The sequence below is a fragment of the Merops nubicus genome, unplaced genomic scaffold (assembly GCF_000691845.1).
Source record: "Merops nubicus isolate BGI_N331 unplaced genomic scaffold, ASM69184v1 scaffold4023, whole genome shotgun sequence".
Taxonomy (NCBI): Eukaryota; Metazoa; Chordata; class Aves; order Coraciiformes; family Meropidae; genus Merops; species Merops nubicus.
In genome coordinates this window covers 31,460-54,100 of record NW_008598105.1, presented here as the reverse complement: position 1 = coordinate 54,100, position 22,641 = coordinate 31,460, and the positions used below count along the sequence as shown (strand labels likewise).

At 41.8% G+C, this 22,641-nt stretch overlaps 1 protein-coding gene across 1 annotated transcript in view; it reads right to left on the bottom strand.

Moving 5' to 3' along the window:
* Nucleotides 1-22,641, bottom strand: part of INADL (InaD-like (Drosophila)) — a gene marked incomplete at its 3' end in the record, with an annotated part of 64,782 nt that overhangs the window by 17,254 nt on the left and 24,887 nt on the right. Inside the window, exons 14-17 of the mRNA XM_008936916.1 lie at nucleotides 21,562-21,618; nucleotides 19,677-19,811; nucleotides 14,502-14,666; nucleotides 12,708-12,836 (exon numbers count right to left, since the gene is read on the bottom strand). Coding sequence (XP_008935164.1) covers nucleotides 12,708-12,836; nucleotides 14,502-14,666; nucleotides 19,677-19,811; nucleotides 21,562-21,618 — 486 coding nt within the window. The remainder of the gene's footprint in view (nucleotides 1-12,707; nucleotides 12,837-14,501; nucleotides 14,667-19,676; nucleotides 19,812-21,561; nucleotides 21,619-22,641) is intronic.

Below are 22,641 nucleotides of genomic sequence, written 5' to 3'. Positions count from 1 at the left end.
TCTAGGGGAATGTTTTTTTTTTTTTTTAAGGTATGTGCAAACATATGAGGGAGTGAATTCGATATCTGCAAATGGCTGAAATTAGAGAACTGAAATGCGAGTTGAAGAGGAAAAGCCCTGCTGAGGCTGAATTCAAATAAATACGGACTCCTAATAATTCTCCCCTGTTCCACTGCTTAATCTGTCCGTTTTATGCTCTTCCCAAACCCTGGCTATCTGAACTGTAGAGAAGAGGCTTCCTCAGGAATATCATGGCTTGGTACTGAAGACCCGTGCTGTGGTGTCCTGGCTCCTGAGCCCGTGCCCAGACGCTGGCGGTGCCCGGCTGGGCCTGCTCAGACCTGCCTCACACGGTGCCAAGGGGAAGCATCACGTTCAGAAATATTTAGAAACAAAACAAACCCAAATGCAGACAGGCCAAGAGAATGCAAAGGATTCCAAGATATCACCCCCTGCCCCCCTCCCCCCCCAAAAAAGATGTTTTGCTTTAAGACTGTTCCATTTTTTGAACGTGTAAAGTTCCTGCTGCCCTTTGTGTAGAGAGTCAGCTTTGCCTGCCCTTGCCAACAGTGCCGAACCATCCCGATGACAGCTGACCACAGAACAAACACTCCATTTGACACAGACTTGTGAGGTTTTTTAGTTTAAGGGTTTGCTCCAACGCAAAATAAAAATGAAAAGAATTTCTTGGTCTTCTTTGTAAAACCCAGATTGTGTTGAGACAATCATTTTTGAGCAAGTAAAGCACAGCTCACACTAGGAAGGCTTTGCTAATAGAACTAAACCAGCAAGTTTTCCTATCGTGGGCTCATCTTGCCATGGCAAGCCAGGTTTATGCTGGTTCCCTAAATGGCTGAACGCTCTCTCAGCAAAACTACACCTTTGCTGACACGACAGCTTTTATAATATGACTTTTGCTGGCTTAGCTATATTGATAAAAAAATGAACAAAACAAAACCAGCACTCATCCTTACTGATGCAGATGAGCTGACAAAAATTTGCACGTGAATGACTGGCCCAGTAATTATGGCTCTGGCTGAGAATGTGGGAGAACAAGGTTCAAATCCCTGCTCTGTCTGAACCAAAGCTTCTCTTTTCTGGGTTCCAGATCAGAACTACTTAAGAATGACATGGGAATCTCACCATTAGCAGCTTCTATGCAGATATTCAAGGTCAGTGGCCTAACTACCACATTTCTGAAGAGAAACAGTCCTGTTTCAACTGAAGTTTTCACTGAAACCAAACCATTTTTTGGCTTCAATAAATCATTGTGCTTTGGTAAGAGACAGTTTAGCTGGAAAAGTGTTTTGACTAGCTTTAATCCTCATGCTCAGAATGAGGATAAGAGTTCCTGCAAACATGCACAGCTCCCGTGCAGTAAAGTCTGGAGAGCAGCAGAGCACTCTCACACCCGAGAGTGAGGCACCGATTGCCATTGCTTCGTGGAGAGCAGCAGCAGAAATCTTCTTAAAGAAGGGGCCCTCATTAAAAACCATCAAACCGGGGCTGTAATTACACTGCTGCTTTCAAGCAGAGGGAGCTATTGTACAGGAAGAGAAGAGCAGCATAAACTGTATGGTGCCAGGGCTCAGCCAGCAGCTCCAGCAGAGCTGTACAACCCCGAGTGTTCGTCGCTGGTGCCTGTGGATCCCAAGGCAACTGCCACGAGGAATGCCCCAAAAGCCACACAAGAAAACACAGACCTGCAGAATTTCAAGGAATTAATACTATGATCCATAACTTAACACGAAGGGGATTGCAAACCCTGGATGGCACTGTGCTTTTCCTACTGACACAAAAGGAACAATGCTTTTTGGAACCCTTGCCTTACGCTTTATGCTCAACCCTAAATATACCCAGAACGGCACCACCCGCTAAAGCAATACAGCAAACCCTGAATTCACATGCACATTTTGTAAACAGCGAGTAGAACTGGACTGTGTGGGTTGTTGCCTTGTTTTGAAAAGGCAGCAGTGCTAGCAGCAGGCTAGAAAGCAGACTCTTACCTTCTGTACTAACTGCAGAAACCAACTGCACTCCCACGGTGCCCTGCTGGACTTGGGGGCCACCTCACTGTTAACAGACCAGCTTGAGTCACTGGAGGTTACTAAACAGCACTAACTGCTACTGTACACCTACCCTAAGGCTCTTGATTCATTTTACTTGGCTCCCATGAAGCCAGATAATAGTGATATTTAGTCAGGAGCAGTCAGGACAGGATTTTGGTCTCTGATTTAAAGTGAAAGGCTCATTTGCTTGGATGGAGTTTACAGCCTGGGAAGCAACTCCCCCCCCCCCAGTCCCAGAGCTAAGATGTTGCCATAATGGTACTCGGCCGGAATACAGAAGTGACTCAGCTTCAACACTTCAAGAAATTATTACATTACTTTCTGTGCATTACAGCAGAGGGAGGGTGCACAGGACACCACTGTGCAATCTGGTCATCCTAAAATGGGCATGAACTGGGCTTGGTGCATTTAATGAGGAACTTGAACTTCAGTTTACTGCAGGATTCCTTGATACGAATCATTTGCGGGCAGTAAGGAAAGGAATCAAACTGCAAAGGGTGTCTATCAGGAGCCAAAACCCCTTAACTCACAAGCACTGAGAGAAATTCATTTTTTTTTCAGAAAAGAATTAGATGTTACAAAGTTTGCTAGTTGTATGAAGGATGGGAGCTGACCACTGTCCTGCACCAGCAGCAGCCCAGGATGCTGGCCTCCAGGTAACCCTTTGAGGAGCTAGTATGTTGTAGCTGTTGTCTATTCCTTTGTGCTGAAGCCAGCCATAGAATATATGAGCTTGTTTAAAATACTCACAATTTATTCATACTTAGCACACCATATATTTAACTACGTTAAACCATAGGTTTTCCCTTCCCCCCTACTGCTCCTCATCAAAAATCCACAAATGTTTCCTGGACTCCAGGTGTCAAATTTTTCTTCTTATTTTCAGAGCCTCATTTGTTCTGGATTCATTTAGCAGTGCAGAGTCAAGCAGGGGCCGTGGCAGTTGCTGCCTCTGGGATCCTGGATTCGGAGCAGCATGAAGTCTCTTAAAAACCTGAGCTCTGCTAAAATGTTAAGAGTCCCACGAGCACCAGGTTAACAGAGTCCTCTATGCCATGCCGCTGGAGTATGTGAATTTAGCACGGCTTCAAGAGAGGGATTCAAATTTAGAATCATAGAATTGGGTTTTGGTTGGAAGAGACCTTTAAGATCATCAAGTCCAACGGTTAAGCTGGCACTGCCAAGGCACTATTAAACCATGTCCCTCAGCACCACATCTATAGGTCCCTGAAATCCCTCCAGGGATGGTGACTTGTCACAGGCACCAAAGACTCACACTCAGGTAGCTCCCAGAGGTCCATCACACTGGAAAATTAAAATGCTAACAACAACCGACTGACTTTCCCCGACCTCACCAAACCCCGAGGTTTCTGAAGCAGCCAAGAGAGGGCACTCCAGGCCAGCCCAGCTCCAGCACGGCTGGAGATGTTTCATGCTCTGCCAGGTCCAGCCCCATCTGTCCAGCCCCAGGAGAAGCCTCGCTGGGTGCAGAGGATGAGGAGCAGCCTCCCTCTCCTATGCTGTAGACTGTGGCTGGACTCGATTGGATGTAAGCAGCTACCACGTTTTCTGGGGTTTTGTTTGTGTTTTCCTTTTTTAAAGGCTCATATGAAAATGCAAGACAAAGCTGCGGGTGACTGACATTTACTGTGCAAAGTCACTCTCACTTAGTTACAGGCTATATTAGTTTTGGCATCACTTAAAATCTAAATTCAGCTAGCCTGACTTCCTAGAATATTTTAGCTTTCTTCAGGCAACAAACTGCCTGCTGCCACAAAAACACTCCTCTGAAAACACACATCAAAAATAGCATGGCAAAGGATCCCAAAAGAAACAGTTTGAAACTTTTTTCCCTATACCAATTTTGATTTATCTGAACAATTTTACAAGTGCCAATTTGTATACTGCAGGTTTTTGCTGGAGAGCCAAAACAAACACATGTTAGAGCTCAGAGGTCAGAGCAGCCCAGCTTCATTACATTTTGCATGGGACCACTTCCAGGTCTAACATACATATCCATATTTAAAACTTCTCCAGTTTGCAAGTAAGATACCAGACTGAAAGACTCTCAGGCACAGCACTGTGGCATACTGTGCGAGGAGCATACACTTGTCAACAAGGAAGAGGACCCAACACATTTCATGTTCCTCTTGCTGTTGTGTGGAACGATGGCAGAACTGCACAGAGTGATATACCTGTGTGCTCAGTGCTGTGAAATGACTCAAAATACTCATTCAGGCTCTCACTCTGTCACGTGCCACTCGTCTCCTTTGCAGAGCCACCCTCCACGTATGCACCAAAGATGCCCATGGGATGCAAGAGTCAAGGGCGAGAAACAACGTGCAGCCTTTCCAAAGGCACTAAGTACTTCCCAACAGAAGTGGAAGACATGAAAAAGCCAGCTCTGAGTGAGGGCCAACTTCCTCCTTAAGGTGGCCTCAATTTAGGATGGAGACTCATTGTCCAAACCTCCTGTTCTATCGCTCCAACATATTTATAGGAGTTTGCCACAGAAACTTCCAAAGGTACCCCGAAGCCTAAAAAAAAACATCCCCGAGAAAGCGCTCAACTAGTTTTTGTTAGATCCACTGCATGTGCCATCAGACCAAAATTCAAAGTGTTTAACGTTTGTTTCCACCTCTTCCACTTGCATTAGGTTGCACTCAGCAGGACTGCTTAGGAAGAAAACTCCACAAGGCACAGCCTCTGGCTGTTCCAAAGAAATAAACTACGGGCTGATGTGCTGAAGTAATACAAACTTAAATACAGAACAGTATTCAAGGAGGAACGTTGAACTTTTCTGTGATGTAAGCCAAAGCACTGGAAATAAAACATAAGTATTTATTGATCTGCAGTGAGGGAATAAGGCAATGAATTTCAGAAGCTCTAGCCCGCAGCCAGCATTAATCAAAACTTTGTGGTGGGAAATGTCAGCAAAGAAACAGGAATTCACAGAGAAAGAAAAAAACAAACCAACCATACAGAGCCACACCCAGAGGAGGCGAGAGAACAGCAAAATAAGAGTAGGTGGCACAATGGGTTTCCCACCCCGGGCTTTCATCATCTGGGATCTGAAGTCATATCAGGCTTCTACAGCAAGAATGAGCATGGTGGCCAGCAGTTCCCCCACCCCAGGCAGGTCTGGCAGAGCTGGCAAGCAGCACACAGTCCCTGCTCCTCTGCCGCACAGGAGGGACACGAAGCACATCGCTGGGACCAACGTGCCCCCAGGGAATGATCAAAAGAGAAAGATCTTAGGCACTGCTGCTGTTCTCGAATGAAAAGATCAAAGATAGGCACTGACTCTGGCAGTTTTGAACGTGTCACTGTGCAGTGGACTCAGGTGCATGTCACTATCTTTTAATTTATCAAACTTCTCAATCAGCCCACAGTTTCATCTGCCTTTCATATTTGCTCTCAACAGAGCTAAAGTCACAGGGATCACATTCATTAGACTCTCTTAATATCTTATACTTTCCAGCTCCAGAAAAAAAACATACTGAATGCTGACTACAGGGAAAAGCCACAGAGATAAGCAAAAAAGAAAACCCTGAACTCATAAGGAAATGGAGGAAAGACACTGTGTGATGAGATAAAGAAGGGACAGAGATGTGTGGGAAAAGCAAAAAGAAAAAAACAACACCAACAAGCCAGAGGAAAAAATATAAGTGGTATCACCTATATAACCTACAGTCAGTGGTCTTAACACATATTCTGGGTTTGATCAGCTTTCAAATTCAAATAATCCCTGAACTAAAAATCCACCATGACAGCCCAGGTAGCAGTTCCACCAGTTTGGTGTGCTGACCTCAACTCTGTTAACTGTCTGTGGAACTGCAGGATGTGTTTTCAAACAAACCAGAGCTCTCTGCATGGACAGCTTGCATCATAACCAGCAAATGTGTGAATTATGGAAGATTTCCTAATGAAAAAGCTGCAGAAAAAAAAAAGAAGAGATAGGACAGGATAAGCTGTATTTTGCAACAAGGATCTGTAAACAGTGACCTGGCCCAAAGAAGACTTGCAACAATATGGATGGTGGAGAAGACAGAAGGGTAGGCAAAAAGGGTGCTGTGAATTTTAAGGCCACTGCAAACACAGTGAGAACAGACAGAAAAACTCCAAGTACAACAGTACTATTTAGATTTGGTGAGGTTTTAAGAAAACAATATCCCATAAGTTCCACCACTCTTCAGAATTCTTCATACTTATCCATCAGTACCTCAAATCTCATCGGTTCAGAACAGATCCGGAGCTGTCTGGGTTGAGCTTTTACATGTCCATTGCTCCACTGTTTCCACGTGCTAACTGAAAGACTGGGGCAGCTTTTAGATAAGCAGCACACAGTTGCATGGTTTCCTCTCGTCTTATCTGCATTATCTTACCCTGGCTGAGATTTGCCAAGTGGTGAACAGAAAATCTAGCTACAGTTTTGTCCCTTTAAATTCTCGCCTTCTCTTGCAGGCAGAAGACATCTGTGGAATAATAATGAATTTCTTTGGTTTGGGGTTTTTTGTTTTTATTAAAAGCTATTCTTCCTAGCAGGAAATGAAAAAGAACAACCAGATTGTAGAATTTGGGGGAATAGGGAAAACATTTCTAAAGGTTAATAATAATACTGCTTAGCATTTATTTCAAGGATATGTGACAAACCAAGGAAAAACAGATGTTCTCAGTAATGCTCCAGTTTCCCTGCAAACTCAGGTATAGTCCAGAACTCTGGCTGCTGAAGCTGACAAAAGACAGTAGGGCTGCCCCTAGGATATGCCACTGCTCTCTGTGCATGAGATTCCCTCCTCACTTCCCACCTGGGGTCAGCCCGATGCCTCCCCCAAGCCTGCAGTCAGGGCATATCAGAGCCCTAACGTGACTTCCTGCATCCACGTTCTCCAGTTCCCCACCTCAGGAAGCCATTCTTGTGTATCTGTCTGTACCTTATGCTGAGATACACAGTCTCTTTGATTTCTTATTAAAGTGGTTTCTGGTCTCCCAATGCTTTTAGTACTGCTGCACTGAGGTTTTGGAAACCACTAATCATGAACGCCCTAGAAACTTTACCAGGAATTTGCTTGATTGCATTCACCATCTCTTCAGTCCTGAAAAGTAGTATTTAAGCTAAACTCCAAGAGAATTTTTTCAAAAAGCTACACTGAATTCAATTCATGACACACTATTAAGAATTATTTTACAAATGCAGCAGCTTAATATGATTTAAAGGATGCAGAACTTTCCCATAGGGGGAGAGAAGCAAATCCTCCGTGAGATGAGTACCAACACAGTTGGTACTGAGGCTTATGGAACTTTGATGTTAATGAATGTGGATGGGTTGTAGAGATGGGAGAAAAACTGCCTTTATCAGTTTTCCCAGTACCAAGCTGATAGCCATTGTAAAACTGCTTTTTAATATAGCTGTGCAGCTTTTGCCAGTAAGCTACAGGTTTCCATCACATGACCAGGTGAAAATGTGCTTAACAAGGACGTGAATATCCTTCTTTGTTCATAACAAACTGATCACAAGACAGACAAAGCTCGAATCATCACAAGAGGGCAAACGTTTAGCCAGCAACAAGTCAAAGCATTCCAGCCTGCATCTCACTGTTGAACAGCCCAAGAAATTAAAAAAAAAAAAACAAACTTAAAATATTATCTAGTTGAACACTACCTTCTACAAATAAGAAATCAGTTTGCTTTTTTTGTAAGTCTACATCTGGAGCCTGTTTGTTTGGGGCGTAAAGAAAAGAGGAAAGATATTTGGAGACACTTAAATTGCTTCACTTCCTGCTGTGAATGACTATGCAGTGATTTTGTTATAAAAAAGAAAACAATTGTTTCCCATGCTCCCTGGGAGAAGGACAAAACATAACCTACTGAATGTGCAGCAGAAAAGGCTTCAGTTCAACGTTGAACAGCAAGAAAAAGCTGCTGGTGATAATAAAGATCAGGCCAGGAATAAGGTGGCTGTGGAGTCCCTGTTGCTCGACTATGGTCTGAACCCCCTTGACCACTGACCCAGGCACACCTCATGCTGTTTCAGTTCTGGGTAACATGAAGCTCCTAACAGTGCTGAAATGCCTGTTACTGCTTCCATGGATGTGTAGGTATTTACATCCTCTTGCAGCAGATTTGCCTATGAGCTTCTACAGCCCCGCAGGTCTATAGGGCAGCTAGGTACTGTGCAAAAGCAGCTGGGCATGGGGGACTCACCTCTCAAGCAGAGATGGAGAGAAACAGCATCTTACAGGCATTCCTAAGAGCTATGTAAAATGTCAACCCTTTCTGTTTCAACCCTTGCCCTCTCCAGTTTCACACACTTTAGAACAGCTGCTTTAAAATACCCTGACTTCAAAGCACAGTAAATTAAGCTCCACATAAAGTCTATTCAGCTTTTTGTTTAATTTGATAAAAGCTCATCAGACCATTCAAGTTACCTTCTGGTCAATACTGCCTCGAGAAATCTGCAATTCAGCTACCTGTGGTTTTTCCAATAATTCTGTAGAACATCACAGACAGAATCTGTTGGGCTGCATGCATCAGGTCTTTAGTAAAGGGTCACTGTTTCAGGGCCACTCAAAGTACCTTTTATACTATTGTGATCTCTTCTTTTCCTCTGGAAGTCTTCACCTTGTATGATTTTTCTTTCTTCTTGCTCTAACGCCCTGGGATCACCATGGTTTTTATAGAGCCCTTCTCCTCTATTTTAACCTGATGACATACCATGCCCTCATCCATTTTAATTTCTTTCTAAGAAAACTGATTGGTCTCAATAACAATGGCTTAGCTCTTGACTTGCTGGCTTGGAGGTTTAGCTTCAGGCTAGACAAAGTTACTGTCAAGCTGGATACTCGCACGTCTATTGACAAAGCACAATAAATATGCTCACCACAGCCCCCTGCATCTCAGATGATCCCAAAGCACTCTCCAAACAGCATACTGGGTCCCCCATTCGCCATCAAAACGTACTTGCCGCTAACTGTGCCAGCAACACTACATAAAAGTTAGTTAGGAGGTGGAAAAGAGAGCAACTTCTCCAACTGAAATTACAAGGAAATTAAGGGAGGGAGAGTATATTGCTTCAGGGAGAAGTTGGCCAGAAGACCGAACAGCACACCTTTTTAATGGCCAGAAGGGGGGCAAGGTCCCTGCTGGAGATAGAATGGTGAGCATGGCCAGGCTGCTCCTTGGGCCTCTGCTGAGCTCCATGTGTTATCAGCTGCAGGGAGCGCGGCACACTGAGCCTCTCCTTCCACAGGCCTTTCACCAGAGCATTATCAAGAGAAAGCAATGCCTGGCCTAAGAGCTTTGACAAGATCCCAACACAGTGGTGACAATAGAAAAATACACAGAAGGTTTCATTGTAAGACCTCTTCAGTGTTTCTTATTTCAATAAGCCATCACACCGGGAGGGGAAAAAGAAAGTCGAGTGAAACCGATTGTTTCAGGGACACACCAGAGCAGCCTCCCCAGCCCCCTCCCCTCTCGCCAAGTACTGACCCTGCTGGCAGAGCAGCAGTCTCAAAGATTGGAGATTTCCTACCAGGTAATTACAAATCATTGTGCAAAGAGGGCACAGCTATTTCTCTAAGGGTATCCCAAATTTTTAGGAATGTGTACAGGCCTTCCAAGAGGAGCTTATTAAAAAGAGATGCTTAAAAGAGAGCTGCCTTCTAAATCCCTAAAGACAGACAAAAGAAAACACAGAAAAAAGTAGCAATGCTATTGATTATGCGTAATTGGTATAATTAATTTGTAATTAGTTCATTAAAATATATAGGCATTGGAATTATGCTTGTACATTTCTGGGAATACCCTGCGAGTCACTTGGGATAGGCTTATCATTTATTTGATAGATGAAACATTATTAGAAAGACAGTCCATTAAAAATTAATATACTAGTGTAATATTTTCTTGATCTCAGCATTCAGTTTTCTATGTACTCAGGTTCCTATTCTACCTCTTAAAGAGTTTTTATTAACACTTTTTTTCAGAGCCTGCCTTAGGAAGCACAGTGTTTCAGACAACTGAGGCACAAGACCCTTTATGCCAAGTATGTAGTCAGCTTTGAGAAAACAAAATGACAAATATTATAAATTATACACCCTGAGAGCATTCAGCGCCATGTCTAATTCTACAATCAAAACTAAGATGGAAAGGTAAAAAGCCCTGTGCTTCAAAACAGATACCAAATATGAAAGGAGAGCAGTAGGAAGAAACTTCCACAGCCCTTTAAGCAGCCTGGTCTCTAATTGCTTAGCATTCTTCCAGTGGTGCATCTGGCATGGCTCACTGTCACAAACACGCCTGTACGAGCAGCATGTCTGAAATATTGCAGATAAGTCACAAGCCCCTCACAAGAAGCCACCAAAATGGGCTGGTGCACGTGGGTACTGCAGTAATGTTAGTGCATTGCTGGTTTGAGAGAGAGCCAGTCCTTAGGTATGTAATTATGACCACCACCAACAGGCCTTCTGCCCAGAATCACCTCTTAAAAGGTGTTTTGCTGCCCAGCCTACCTCCAACAACACTAACAGGAGCCTAAAAAGGCTGGTCTCTCACTGATGCACTGATCCATGGAGCTAGGCCACATGAATACCCATCTTCATTCAAAAATAAAATAAAATAAAATAATAGAAACCCCCATCTGATTACTCAAGAAGAACAAAATCAACAGTGGGTATCTCGTGCAAGGAGTGTCACTTGCCATTATAAGGCTTGAATCTTTTCTTGCAAAACAAAGGGCATGCACCTAAAAAACAACCAACCAAATTTCCAATATCTTAAAGAACAGTAAATTTCCAAAAAAGAAATGTAAAAAACAGAGTTATGTCTCCAGGTCCTTTAAGCCCAAATTAAACACTTCACTGTAATTTTGTGCTTCTCAGCAAATCTGCTTTTCTGTTCCCAGGAACCACATACTTGGTTTTTTTTTTTTCCCCTGCCTGCAATCTAGCACGGACAATTATTTATTTTCTTTGCCCTGCACTCCAGAATGTGATGGATGTATTTACATAAACACAGACACAGTCACAAATATCTCTCTATAAAAATTAATCTGCAGATGATGAAAACTGTAAAAGATCTAAGAGGCAAATCCCAAACAAAAGAGCACACTTTATACATAAATATCTTGAAATTATAAAGATCTGAGATTAAGTGGTTTGCCACTCATTTAGAACTGATTAGAATGTATTTAAATTTAGCTGAAAGTACCACAACATCGCTCGTGTATTTGCATCTGCGAATAAGTAAATAAAAAGCCTGTTATTAAAGCCTTCATTAATTCTGATTATATGAGAACTTAAAAGCAAATCTGTGTGTTACTGCTCTGTAAAGACTCCTAGCAACTCTACAGTAAAGCTGGCACTGCGACACAACATGTGTCAGCAAAAGTGACTAACGGGATCTATTTTCAGCAATCTTAAATCACACGGGTAAAAATATAGAATTAATGGGTTTGCATAATACTTCAGATATTTTTTATTCTCATTCATTCCCAATTCATGCCTTATTGTATCAAAAAGAGAATTTTATGTTACTTGACGTTTATGCACAACAGTTGAACACATTTTATTACACGACGACGTTTTAGGCAGAATTCAGATGTGATGTGTATATTATTACAGAGTGATCCAGCTATTTTATTTCCTTATAAATATGATTGCTAGAGGTTTAAAAATACCTCACGTTGACTAGAAACATGAAGAAAATTTTTCTGACTACAGATTTTAAGAGTTTCTACATCCTGAATTGAAACCAATAGTTTTGAAAGGAGGCCTCATTAATTGTAGTAGAATTTGCCCCCCAGTTATAGGTTTGTCTGTTAATTGTTAAACTCCTTAGAAATCAAGTGTATAATCTACCCCAAAATGGTTCTTCTTGGAGAAATCATGTTTTAAGCTATGAATTACTTTTGAAAGCTAACTTCCCCCCTACCTGTTCTACCTGTATCTCTGGCATATTGGTTTAATATCTCAAGCAGAAAAGCATAACAGAACCACTCTTAACTAGATTCTTCAATCTCTATTTTTATACTAATAAATTAAATAGATGTATTAAAGCAAATCTGTGTTTACAGAAACTTGTTTTGCAAGACCAATTCACTTGTCAGCCCCAGTGTTCCCTTTGGACTGTGAAGGCCAGTCCTGATGAAGCTACCTCTGCAGACTCTGCTCTTCATGGCCCAGTTCAAAGCCTGAGTGAATCTTTCCATGACTTGAGTGGGACCACAAACCACGTGTCAGCATGGGCCTACACTCTATAAATTAAAGGTGATTTGAGGCAGTGAGGGGAGAAAAAGCAAAAGACTCATTAAGTTGGGTACATAGGAAATGATGTTGCAATACCACACTCATAGTTGAAAAGTCATTTCAAGTTAAAACAAAACCCAACCTCCTGCCAACATTTAGCCATTAAACTCAGAGTTATGAGGTGGAGTTTGATTGAAGATTTTGCACTTTATCACGTCTGATAATCAGACTGGTTTAGAACATGCCCTACACTATACTTTATAGAGATGGCCTCAAAATAAATTACTTTGCCCTACACAGATTGTAGGCCCAAGTACCCAGTACAAAACATTTTAAAGGGACTATACAAGATTAAAGGGATTTTTAGTATTCAGTTACACAAAAAAGTATATACCTGATAGTCTAAAATGCTGAATCCTAAACCATTTCTGTCTTTCTCCAGTTCAATAACCTTCACCTCAGGAGACCATAATGCTAATTCCCCTTCTTCCTCCTCAGGATTAATGTCTTCCTCTGGTTTTACCTGAAAAACAAAAGCTCTAGTTCAAACACTATTCTCCCAGTTCTTTACACACACCATTCCCTCAATATTTTTATTATTAATAGCTCATACATGCCCTAAAATATGACCTTTTATGGAATTACAACTTCATGGAACATTATGCATCTCAGTTTTCTCCAGCTTGCTGCCTTGGATACTCCCTTGGCACTATGCCTCTGTGTTTTGAGCCTTGGACCCAACCTGGCACACAAATATTCATGTATCAGTCAAATTAGTTGTTATAATATTACTAACCTGTTACAAGCTGATGAACTTCAACTGTCCCATTAGAGGCATAAAGGAAAAATAAACATCTTAGCATAAAAGATTTAATCACAGACAGCTAATAGAAAGACCAAGTGATCAGGCACTTCTGGTACTTGCAGCATTAAATTTGAAAAAAAAAAAAAAAATCTTATACTGTAAGTATACAAATAGTACCTCATCTGAAAAAGCAGTTTCTTTCACAATTTTTGGGCTAAGGTATAAAAGAAAGAGGGATAGTGACCCAATTTTGTTGGGTAAGGACAGCTTCATGTATATCTTCCAAAAAGGCATCTTTCATTGTCTATAAATTTGTGTTTTAATATTACTGCTGTTTTATGAATACAATCTTTACAAAACATCAATGTGTGATACCCCAGGAAAAACGTCTTGCACCATTAACTTCACAATGATTTAACTTTATTTCTTTGGACACATATGCCTATTATACAGAGCAGTGCCATGACAGAAATGGAAGAAATTTTTCTTCCACATGTTCTTGGTCCTCTTGACAAAGGAAAGCAGAAATATTGTGAGATTGCTCTAAGGAGAAGGCAACCTCTGCTCACTCATATCACCTTATGGCAAAGATGTTCAACCAACATGCTGCACATGGTAAAATTCAACATCAAAAAGCACAGTGGAACAAGTGCTATTGCAACAAAAAGGGTCTTTTACAAAAAGGCATAATACTGTACACCTCATTCTTCCATGAAACATCCATATTTCTTGTTTAACTCTCCACCTCTGAGGAAATTAGATCAAAAAGGATGAGAAGTCAAGGTGTAAATATTTTTTATAATGGGAACAACCATGACAAGTGTGAAGCTTTAGTCTGAGACTTTAAAGCTTCTGCAATGGAAAGAAACATTAAGTTCATTTTTTCCCAGTTCTATAAAAACCTACTCAGAATATGGAAGTAATCAGCTAATGGTGGCAAGGATGTGATTTAGTATAATTCAGAGTTCTCACTCACCTATTAAGTGTAAGAATGATGAATGTGTGTCCATAGTCAGCATGGCCATTTACCTGCCTGGTATTTATAGTACAATGAAGTTTCTCATGACCAGCCTGTACAAACTGTACTAAAAGTACTCGTGTTGCAAACAAGAACCATCGTTCACTGAAACACCAGCTACCCTTTATGAATCCAAAGTGAATGGCTGAGGCACCTTTATATGACAATTTAATACAAAACTGCTTCATATGACTATATCTTTTAGGAAATGTTAAGACTGAAAAGTGGTCTGGATCAAACAGTAAAAGGGAAAAAAAAAAACCCAACCAGTGTCTTTAGAAAGCTAAATGACTTTCTCAGAAATACAGGCACTTTTTCAAAAAGTCACTGTCCTTTTACACAACAGAATGACATGAGAAGTCTACCTTTTGCTCTGGAGGGGAAGCTCCCGTGGTGGGTTCATCCACAAGGGACTCATTGCCATCATCAAAGAGCTGCCGACAGCAAACCAGGGTAAAGGGGGGTGGCACCTCTTTTAGAAAAGTGATTGCCTCACGGCGTGACCTCCCGCACAGCTCAACCCCATTGACCTGCACAGAAGGGGAGACATACATCCACAATAAGAGAATTAAAATAATATCAGACAGATTCTTTTACGAAATTTCTTTGCATACATGTCTTCCCCGTTGAATAGAAAGTCCAGTTTTACCTGAGGATTCTGGCAAAGCCTGCGTAGTTTTCTTACTGTATGCTTCTGAATAATAGAACCACCATGGTTGGAAAGGACCTTCAGGATAATCAAGTCCAACCTTCCTCCAACATTTCCCTAACCATATCTACTTGGTTTTTTAACACCTCCAGAGATGACAACTCCACCAGCTCCCTGGGCAGCCCATTCCAGTGTCTGACCACTCTCTCGGTGAAGAAATTCTTCCTATTATCTAATCGAAATCTTCCCTGCGTCAACTTGATTCCATTTCCCCTCATCTTATCATCAGTACTTCAGGAGAGGAGACTAACACCAGTCTCACTACAACCTCCTTTAGGTAGTTGCAGAGAGCAATACGGTCTCCTCTCAGCCTCCTCTTTAGGCTAAATAACCCCAGTTCTCTCAGCTGGTCCTCATAAGGCATGTTTTCCAGCCCCCTCACAAGCATCACTACCCTTCTCTCGACCTGCTACAGCACCTCCATGTCTTTTTTATTCTGTGGTGCCCAAAACTGACCCCAGTACTCAAGGTTCAGTCTCACCAGTGTCAAGTCCAGGGGCACAATCACCTCCCTGCTCCTGCTGGTCATGCCATTTTTGATCCAGGCCAGGATGCCATTGGCCTTCTTGGCCACCTGGGCACACTGCTGGCTCTTGTTCAGCCGGCTGTCCACCAGCACCTCCAGGTCCTTCTCCACCAGGCACCTTTCCAGCCACTCCTCCCACGCCTGGAGGCTTCCCCGGGGTTGTTGTGACCCAAGGGCAGGACCTGGCACTTGGCCTTGTTAAACTTCACCCCGTTGACCTCAGCCCATTGCTCCAGCCTGTCCAGACCCCTCTGCAGAGCCTTCCTACCCTCCAGCAGATCAACATTTCCACTTAATTTTGTGTCATCTGCAAATTTACTGAGTGTGCATTCAATCTCTTCAGCCAGGTCACTGATAAAGATACTAAACAAGACCAGCCCCAAAACCGAGCCCTGAGGGACACCACTCGTGTGTGGTCACCAAGGGGATTTAACTCCATTCCTCACAGCTCTCTGGGCTCGGCCAGCCAGCCAGGTTTTAACCCAGCCAAGAGTCCACCTGCTCAGGCCATGAGCCACCAGCTTCTCCAGCAGAATGCTGTGGGAAACAGGGTCAAGTGCCTGCCTGAAGTCCAGGTAGACCACATCCACTGCTTTTCCCTCATCCACTAGACGGGTCAGCTGATCCTAGAAGGAGATCAGGCTGGTCAAACAGGACTTGCCCTTCATGAACCCATGTCGGCTGGGTCCGATCCCCCTCTTCTCCCACACTTGCTGCATAATCTCCCCCAGGATAAACCATTCCATAGTCTTCCCCGGCACTGAGGTCATGCTGACAGGCCTGGAGTTCCCCCTGAGGTACACCTGCATTGCTGCATAACTTAAACCTCACCTGCAAGGTCCTGAAGCTACTTTCTTCAACATCATGTTTCTGCTTTCCTCACCTTCCTCTAACTTGTTTTCTGTTCACTGCTTTTGCCAGCCTGCACCTTTCCTACCATTGTTATTTCATTCTCACCTCTTTGCTGGGGATCTATTATTATTATTATCATCATTATGTGTAGGCTTTTGAATTAAAAAGATAAAAATTTAGTTAAAAATATTTTAAGAAAACACACATTTTGACCTTGATCCAAAAACGTGAAGTCAGAACTTGCACAGCTTTATCAGTTGTTTAAAATGTAACAAAACGTTTGAAACTAAAATAGATCCTACAGAAAATGCACAAGAATGTTTATACAGTTAAAAAGAAACCAATTACAGTAAGCAATTAATCAGAAAAACTGACATGGGTCAAAGCTTACCATCCATAAGCTTTAGATCCTGAGGGACAACAAGAAGACCCTAAGGCCATTGTTAATGGATGTTTTAAACCACAGACTTTATAAAATAAAAAGTAGATAGATAGACAGACATACAGTGATGCTGCTTTGAAAATGGGATACTGCAGTTGTACTTCCTCAGGAAAGAACAACCAGAGTGGTTTTCTGTACTTTATAACCTGCAATATCACAGGGTACATCCACCTGCACCGTCCTGACACATGAAGAAAGCAAAACATCAGTAGCTGTCACAGATGTGAACATCACAGAATCAGAGTATGCTTTGGGTTGGAAGGGACCTTTAAAATTCATCTAGTGCAACCCCCATGCAGTGAGGAGGGACATCTGCAACTAGAGCAGGTTGGTCAGAGCCACAACCAACCTGACCTTGAATGTCTCCAGGGATGGGCCCTCCACCACCTCTCTGGGCAGCTTCTTCCAGTGTTTCACTACTCTCATAGTAAAGAGCTTCTTCCTAATGTCCAATCTAAATCTACCTTGCTCTAGTTCAAAACCATTGCCCCTTGTCCTGTCACTACACACCCTTGTGAACAGACCTTCCCCAGCTTTCCTGTAGGCCTCTTCAGGTACTGGAAAGGCTACCACAAGGTCTGCCTGGAGCCTTCTCTTCTCCAGGCTGAACAGCACCAGCTCTCTCAGCCTGTCCCTGTAGGAGAGGTGATCACCACCTATGCTGGCAAGCAGTGCAGTCCCAAAAGAGCAGGTCTTTAACTCAATGCTATGGACTCAATCCTGACACCTCCTGTGTTTCAGGGATTTCTTTCAGGGTACCTCAAGTCTGCTCTCATGACCACATGTCCAAAGTTGCTGGAGTGCAACCACTGTTTTAATAATCCAGTACACATCATCCAAGTCCACTTCACCACACAAATCATTTAAGTTGGTAAAGACCATTAAGATCGAGTTCAGCAAGAACCAAAGCACACTAAATGGGGCTAACTGAAGATTCTCTTCATTATTTCACTCCAAACCCAAACTGCAATGTTAATGTAGACAAACTCACATTTAATCCTAGAAAATATGGCACATAAATATATGACATGTGTACACCCCTCTGAACATGTGTGCTTGAGGCAGAGCCTCCACTTAGACTCCTCAGATCTCCTTGCTCTTTAGAGGGACTCAAGTGTTGTCCAAGAATACACAGCAATCCACTTGAGCCACCATTTTCTGTAACTGGCCTCCAAGATGGTAAGAAACTGCTATGTTTTTTTTTCTGCAAGAATTACAGCAACTGCTGAGCTATCAGGCTAATCCATTAGTTAATTATTTACGCAGAAGTAGCTACGCATAAGGATTTTTTAATGCATTGAGAGTGGCAGCGTGGTGGAAAGCTACCAGCACTTCTCAGAATACCATGATGGATGGAGAAGAGCTACCCCACACTCCAGGGCAGACTTGGGGACTCCTGTTTCTTCTTTTGCAGCTGCCAGAAATCAGCCTCTAAACACACAAGGTGCTCAACACCCCACTCATTCACCACCCCACTCTAGTTAGTTGTGCCACCAGGTAGGAGTGAGGGAAATGTTATAACAAAACTAGGACACAAGGAAGCAATTTTCTCCTAAAAAAGAACACAATGAAATTAGCTAAAATCGAGGGGGAAAGGGGAGGAAGAAAATACCATGCTTTCTATCATAACTCAAACACGCCATTAAGAATAATCAACATTCAACCACACTATATATTGAAAAAAATCCCTTGCTGATCACATTTTAATCCCGGCTGTATCAGGCCCAGGTAGAGCTGCTGGTCTGGGGAATGGGCTGTCACTTTTTCCATTGCAAACCCCTACTTAAGGCGTTTTATAACTTGGCTGCAAAAACATACTCTGGGTTAAGCCTGGCATATATAGCTTTAGCCCTGGAGCACACTTTTATTTTGTTTTTTTTTTTTTTTTTAAAAAAAATTTATGCTCACTAGGTCTGGACAGATCTGTGAACTTAATTATAAGTACACAGTAATACAAAAACATGCTAAATATATACAATTAGAGTTTCCCAAGTTACTCTAGAGCACTGCATTATTGTTTTTTGTGTACCATTTTTTCTTTAATGGCCAAAGAATTTAAGCAACACTTCCAGCATTCCATTAATCTCTTCCTTTAAGAATCAAGATTTCCTCCATTAGGCAGTAAAAATGTTTTAGGTCTTAGTGGTATCAGTATGAATTTTTGATGTTAAAGAGTGAGCAACAAGTACAAGCAAGAGAGCTGTACCCCTAACAAATTAATCTTTCAGAAGGCCTAATTCTGTTCCCATTGATGTCAATTAAATGTTCTTTGCATCCACAAAAAAAAAAGGTTCAAATTCTAAATATTCCACAAAGAGTGGGTATTCAACAAGAAATTAAGTCTTTTCACTTGCAGGATGAGATGCTGGTAGATACATGGATGCACAGGAAATGGGTATTGTTTTAATACTACCAAATAAATACTTCTCCTGAGCAAATAGGTCTGGTCTGATTCTGATAACATCAAAGCTGCCCCAATACCTCTTTATACATATTTAAACAAACTGATGTACCAGCTCATACACACAAATGTCTTCCAACACTCAGCAAGCAAGTTATCATGCATAAGTGGAACCACTATGCCTGAGACTGCTGTAAATTTTTTAGGGGTGACAAATGTTAAGAAAGATTATCCACCACAAAAGCTGATGTCAAACTGCTCAAAAGACTGAGCTAAAGGACCAGAGGTAGAAATACATGCAACACAAATATTATCTCTGCCCTTGTAACTCTTGGTACTCATGCTAAAAATTAATTTAAAAAAACTCATGAATTCACTAAAAGGTCACAAGTATTTGACATTTTGTCCATAGAGGAGGAATGAATCAGTGAAGGAAATTAATGTGGCTTCCAAAGCACTACTCCAACTACTTCCACAACCCACTCTTGAATACTACTACGAACACACACAGCAGCCAAACTAGAATTTAATACAAGCATTTTTAAGAAGGCTAAGCAAACAGGAAATATATCCCTTTTGTTTTGGAGGTGAGGGGTGTTTTGGTTTTTACCTCCAGAAGTTCATCCTCCAATTGCAGAAGACCAAGTGTTGCAGCTGGACCATCTGAAGCAATGGATGATATATAATGATGTCCATCAAACGTGTCAAGCTCAACTCCTAATCTCAGCGTGTGGATGGGTAATAGCTGCCAAAAGGTAAGTATGGCTGAGAATGTCTATATCTTTATCAACCACAATATAAACACAAATAAGAGTCAGTAGCTCAAATTAAACTAAGCACACAGTAAGATTAAGTCTTCATACTGACATCATCTGTCCATAATTTCTCTATATAAAATATTTGCACAAATTAAAAAACCCCCATCTGTTCTCTGGGGGAAAAGGCAATCTGAACTGTATTCTTAAACAGGGTTAGCATACTGGAAAAAATGCAGAAAAAAAGTACCACCTGAAGTCTATCCTAACCAAAAGGCTTGTCTTCCTTTAACACATATCTGGGGCTAAACTGCAGCAGTTGCTTCCCCTTTCCAGACAGGAATGGGGATCAGGAAAAGGAGAGGAGACTCATGGATTGAAATAAAAATGGATTTAATGAAACAGCCAAACTGATACCAAAGACAGTATAAAGCAAACAAAGTTATATTCAGCCCAGTAAATGCACAGTGGTCACAGCAAATGGGAGGGCAGTCCTCGGGAGCAGGAAAAGGGTCAGGACACCCCCTTGTTCTCAGCAAACTTCCCCCTTTATACTGAACATGATGTTTATGGTCTGGGATCCACCTGCAGCCAGCTTGGGTCAGCTGCCCTGATTCCAACCTGCTAATGGCCTGCAGACCACAGGCAGGCTTGGGATTCTGTCCCAGTGTAAACCAGGGCAGTTTTCAACAAAACTGAAAAAAAAATTTTATAATCCCCACAAAAACTTCTCTCGCAGTCAGCTGTCTCACTCCTTTAGGAGCTACACTGAGGCAGGAGAAATATCCATGAAGTGTCCCCTGCAAATAGCTAATAATACTGGCATCCTTGTTTCTGCAAGGTGAAATGCCTGATTTTGTGTTAGCTCTTTCCCAGTGGACCTCCTTAATCTGGAATTTTTCTCTAGGGAGCCTCCAACTATTAGTGTCTTAGATCTGTTAATGGAAGGCTAGTATAAAACTGACACAGTACCCAGACAAGACAGCAGAAATCATGGCAACCTGAGGAGAAGAGATGAGCAGCAGTATCTGCTCCTTTGGTTTGGTTGATTTCTGGCTTTTTATTACTTAAGTTGAAATGCTGACTGTCCTTCTGCTTCCAAATTAATTCTAGATATTCATGTAAAAGGAGCAATTCATTGCCCTCAACATTCCCTCACACTCATGTCTGATTAGGAGTTCATGGCCCTTCTCCACTGAGACACCCCCACAAGCATGTAAATGAATCATCTCCACAGATCTCCTTTGCACCATATTAACATAGACACCTTGAAAATCTCTCGGAAGTCTCAGAAGAGTGAAATTAAGTTCAGTTCTGACCATTTTGGTTAGATGGTCCTCCCCACCCCTGAGCCAGGATCACTGTGGCAAACTCCTCTGCAGGATGACAACATTGTTAGCAGAGTTCCAACCTCTGCTCCATTCTGTAGTGGCTTTCAACAACTGAATTTCAATGCAACTACATACCCCAAAATTTGATGCTTATACACATGGTTTGGGTTTAGGGGCCTTTTTTTTTTTTGGGAGGAGGGATAAGAAAGGGGTGTTAAAAGGTTCATTTGCCTATGCTACAAAAAGGTATAGGACCAGTTCAGAATGTTGGCACACTTTGTATGGAAAAGTAAGATAGAGCCACAAAGCCACCAAATGACTGAAACAGATAAATCTAGAATTGTGTCATGCCCTCCTAGGATTACTCTGCCAACATATACCATGAAGGAAACCATCATGTAAGTCATACCTTTGAGTACTTCTGGAGCTCCAAGTCATCAGTAATGGGCATATCCACATTTACAACCTAGAAATCACACATCGTAACGTTTTTCAATAGCAGGACAGTAAAGACTTTACCAGAATGATGAATTCTGGCAAAAAAAATTACAAGCAAAATAAACTGTACTTAAGCAAAGTCACACTGATGGAAAATAATTTTAAACAAAGTTTAGGAAAATCTTACAGACACAGAACATTTACAGCTAGGAATGTGGTGATTATGCACTATGAGCAGACTCCAATATCATCCTATTCCCAAAGCCCAAGTGCCAATTTTAGTCAAGTTCTGTAATCCTGTATAAGCACAAAATGCCATTATGTTTGACACAAACATCCAAACTGACTTGCCAATCAATCTGAAAAATATGATAGCTTAAGTTATTACTTCAGGCTATAGTGCAGCCATCTAACATCTAGACTAAACCACCATCCTCTGCAGCATGTTTCTAAAACAGCTTAAAAGACGTGTTTAATTACCAAATTTGAAACTAAAGTGGATTATTTAAAACAGTGACAAGAAATCCCTTCACCATATCTTCATTTTTCAAGTATTAATAAAATAATCATGCTCACCACCAGTTTTCTTGTCATGTTCTTCCTTAACATAATTTATTTGTCTGTAACCTTAGAAGGTTATTTACTCCAATTTTAAATGTAATAAGATGACATCTGTGGTGATCTATGAACCAGGGCTGGAGTTTGGGACACTGAAGTTGAATGTTTGGGAGGACTGCTACACTTGTTGGATTTGGAAAACATACAACCTTGCAAAAAAATCAGGTAACTTCAGCCTCCTTTGGAAATTTTTTAGTTTAATGAAATACCTACAAAACTACACTAAACCTCAGCTTTTTCTTTTGGCTCCAATTTTAAGTAGGGCTTCCAGCATCTTGTTTTCTAGTACCTAGGGTATTTGTCCCAACAGAGAAACCATTTCATGTCCATTCAGTTGTAACTAAATGAATCTGCAACTCCTCAGCTTGACTGCTCACACTTCACCAAGCAACTAATATCACAGTTCTACATCCCTGCACAGGCTTCCAGGGTC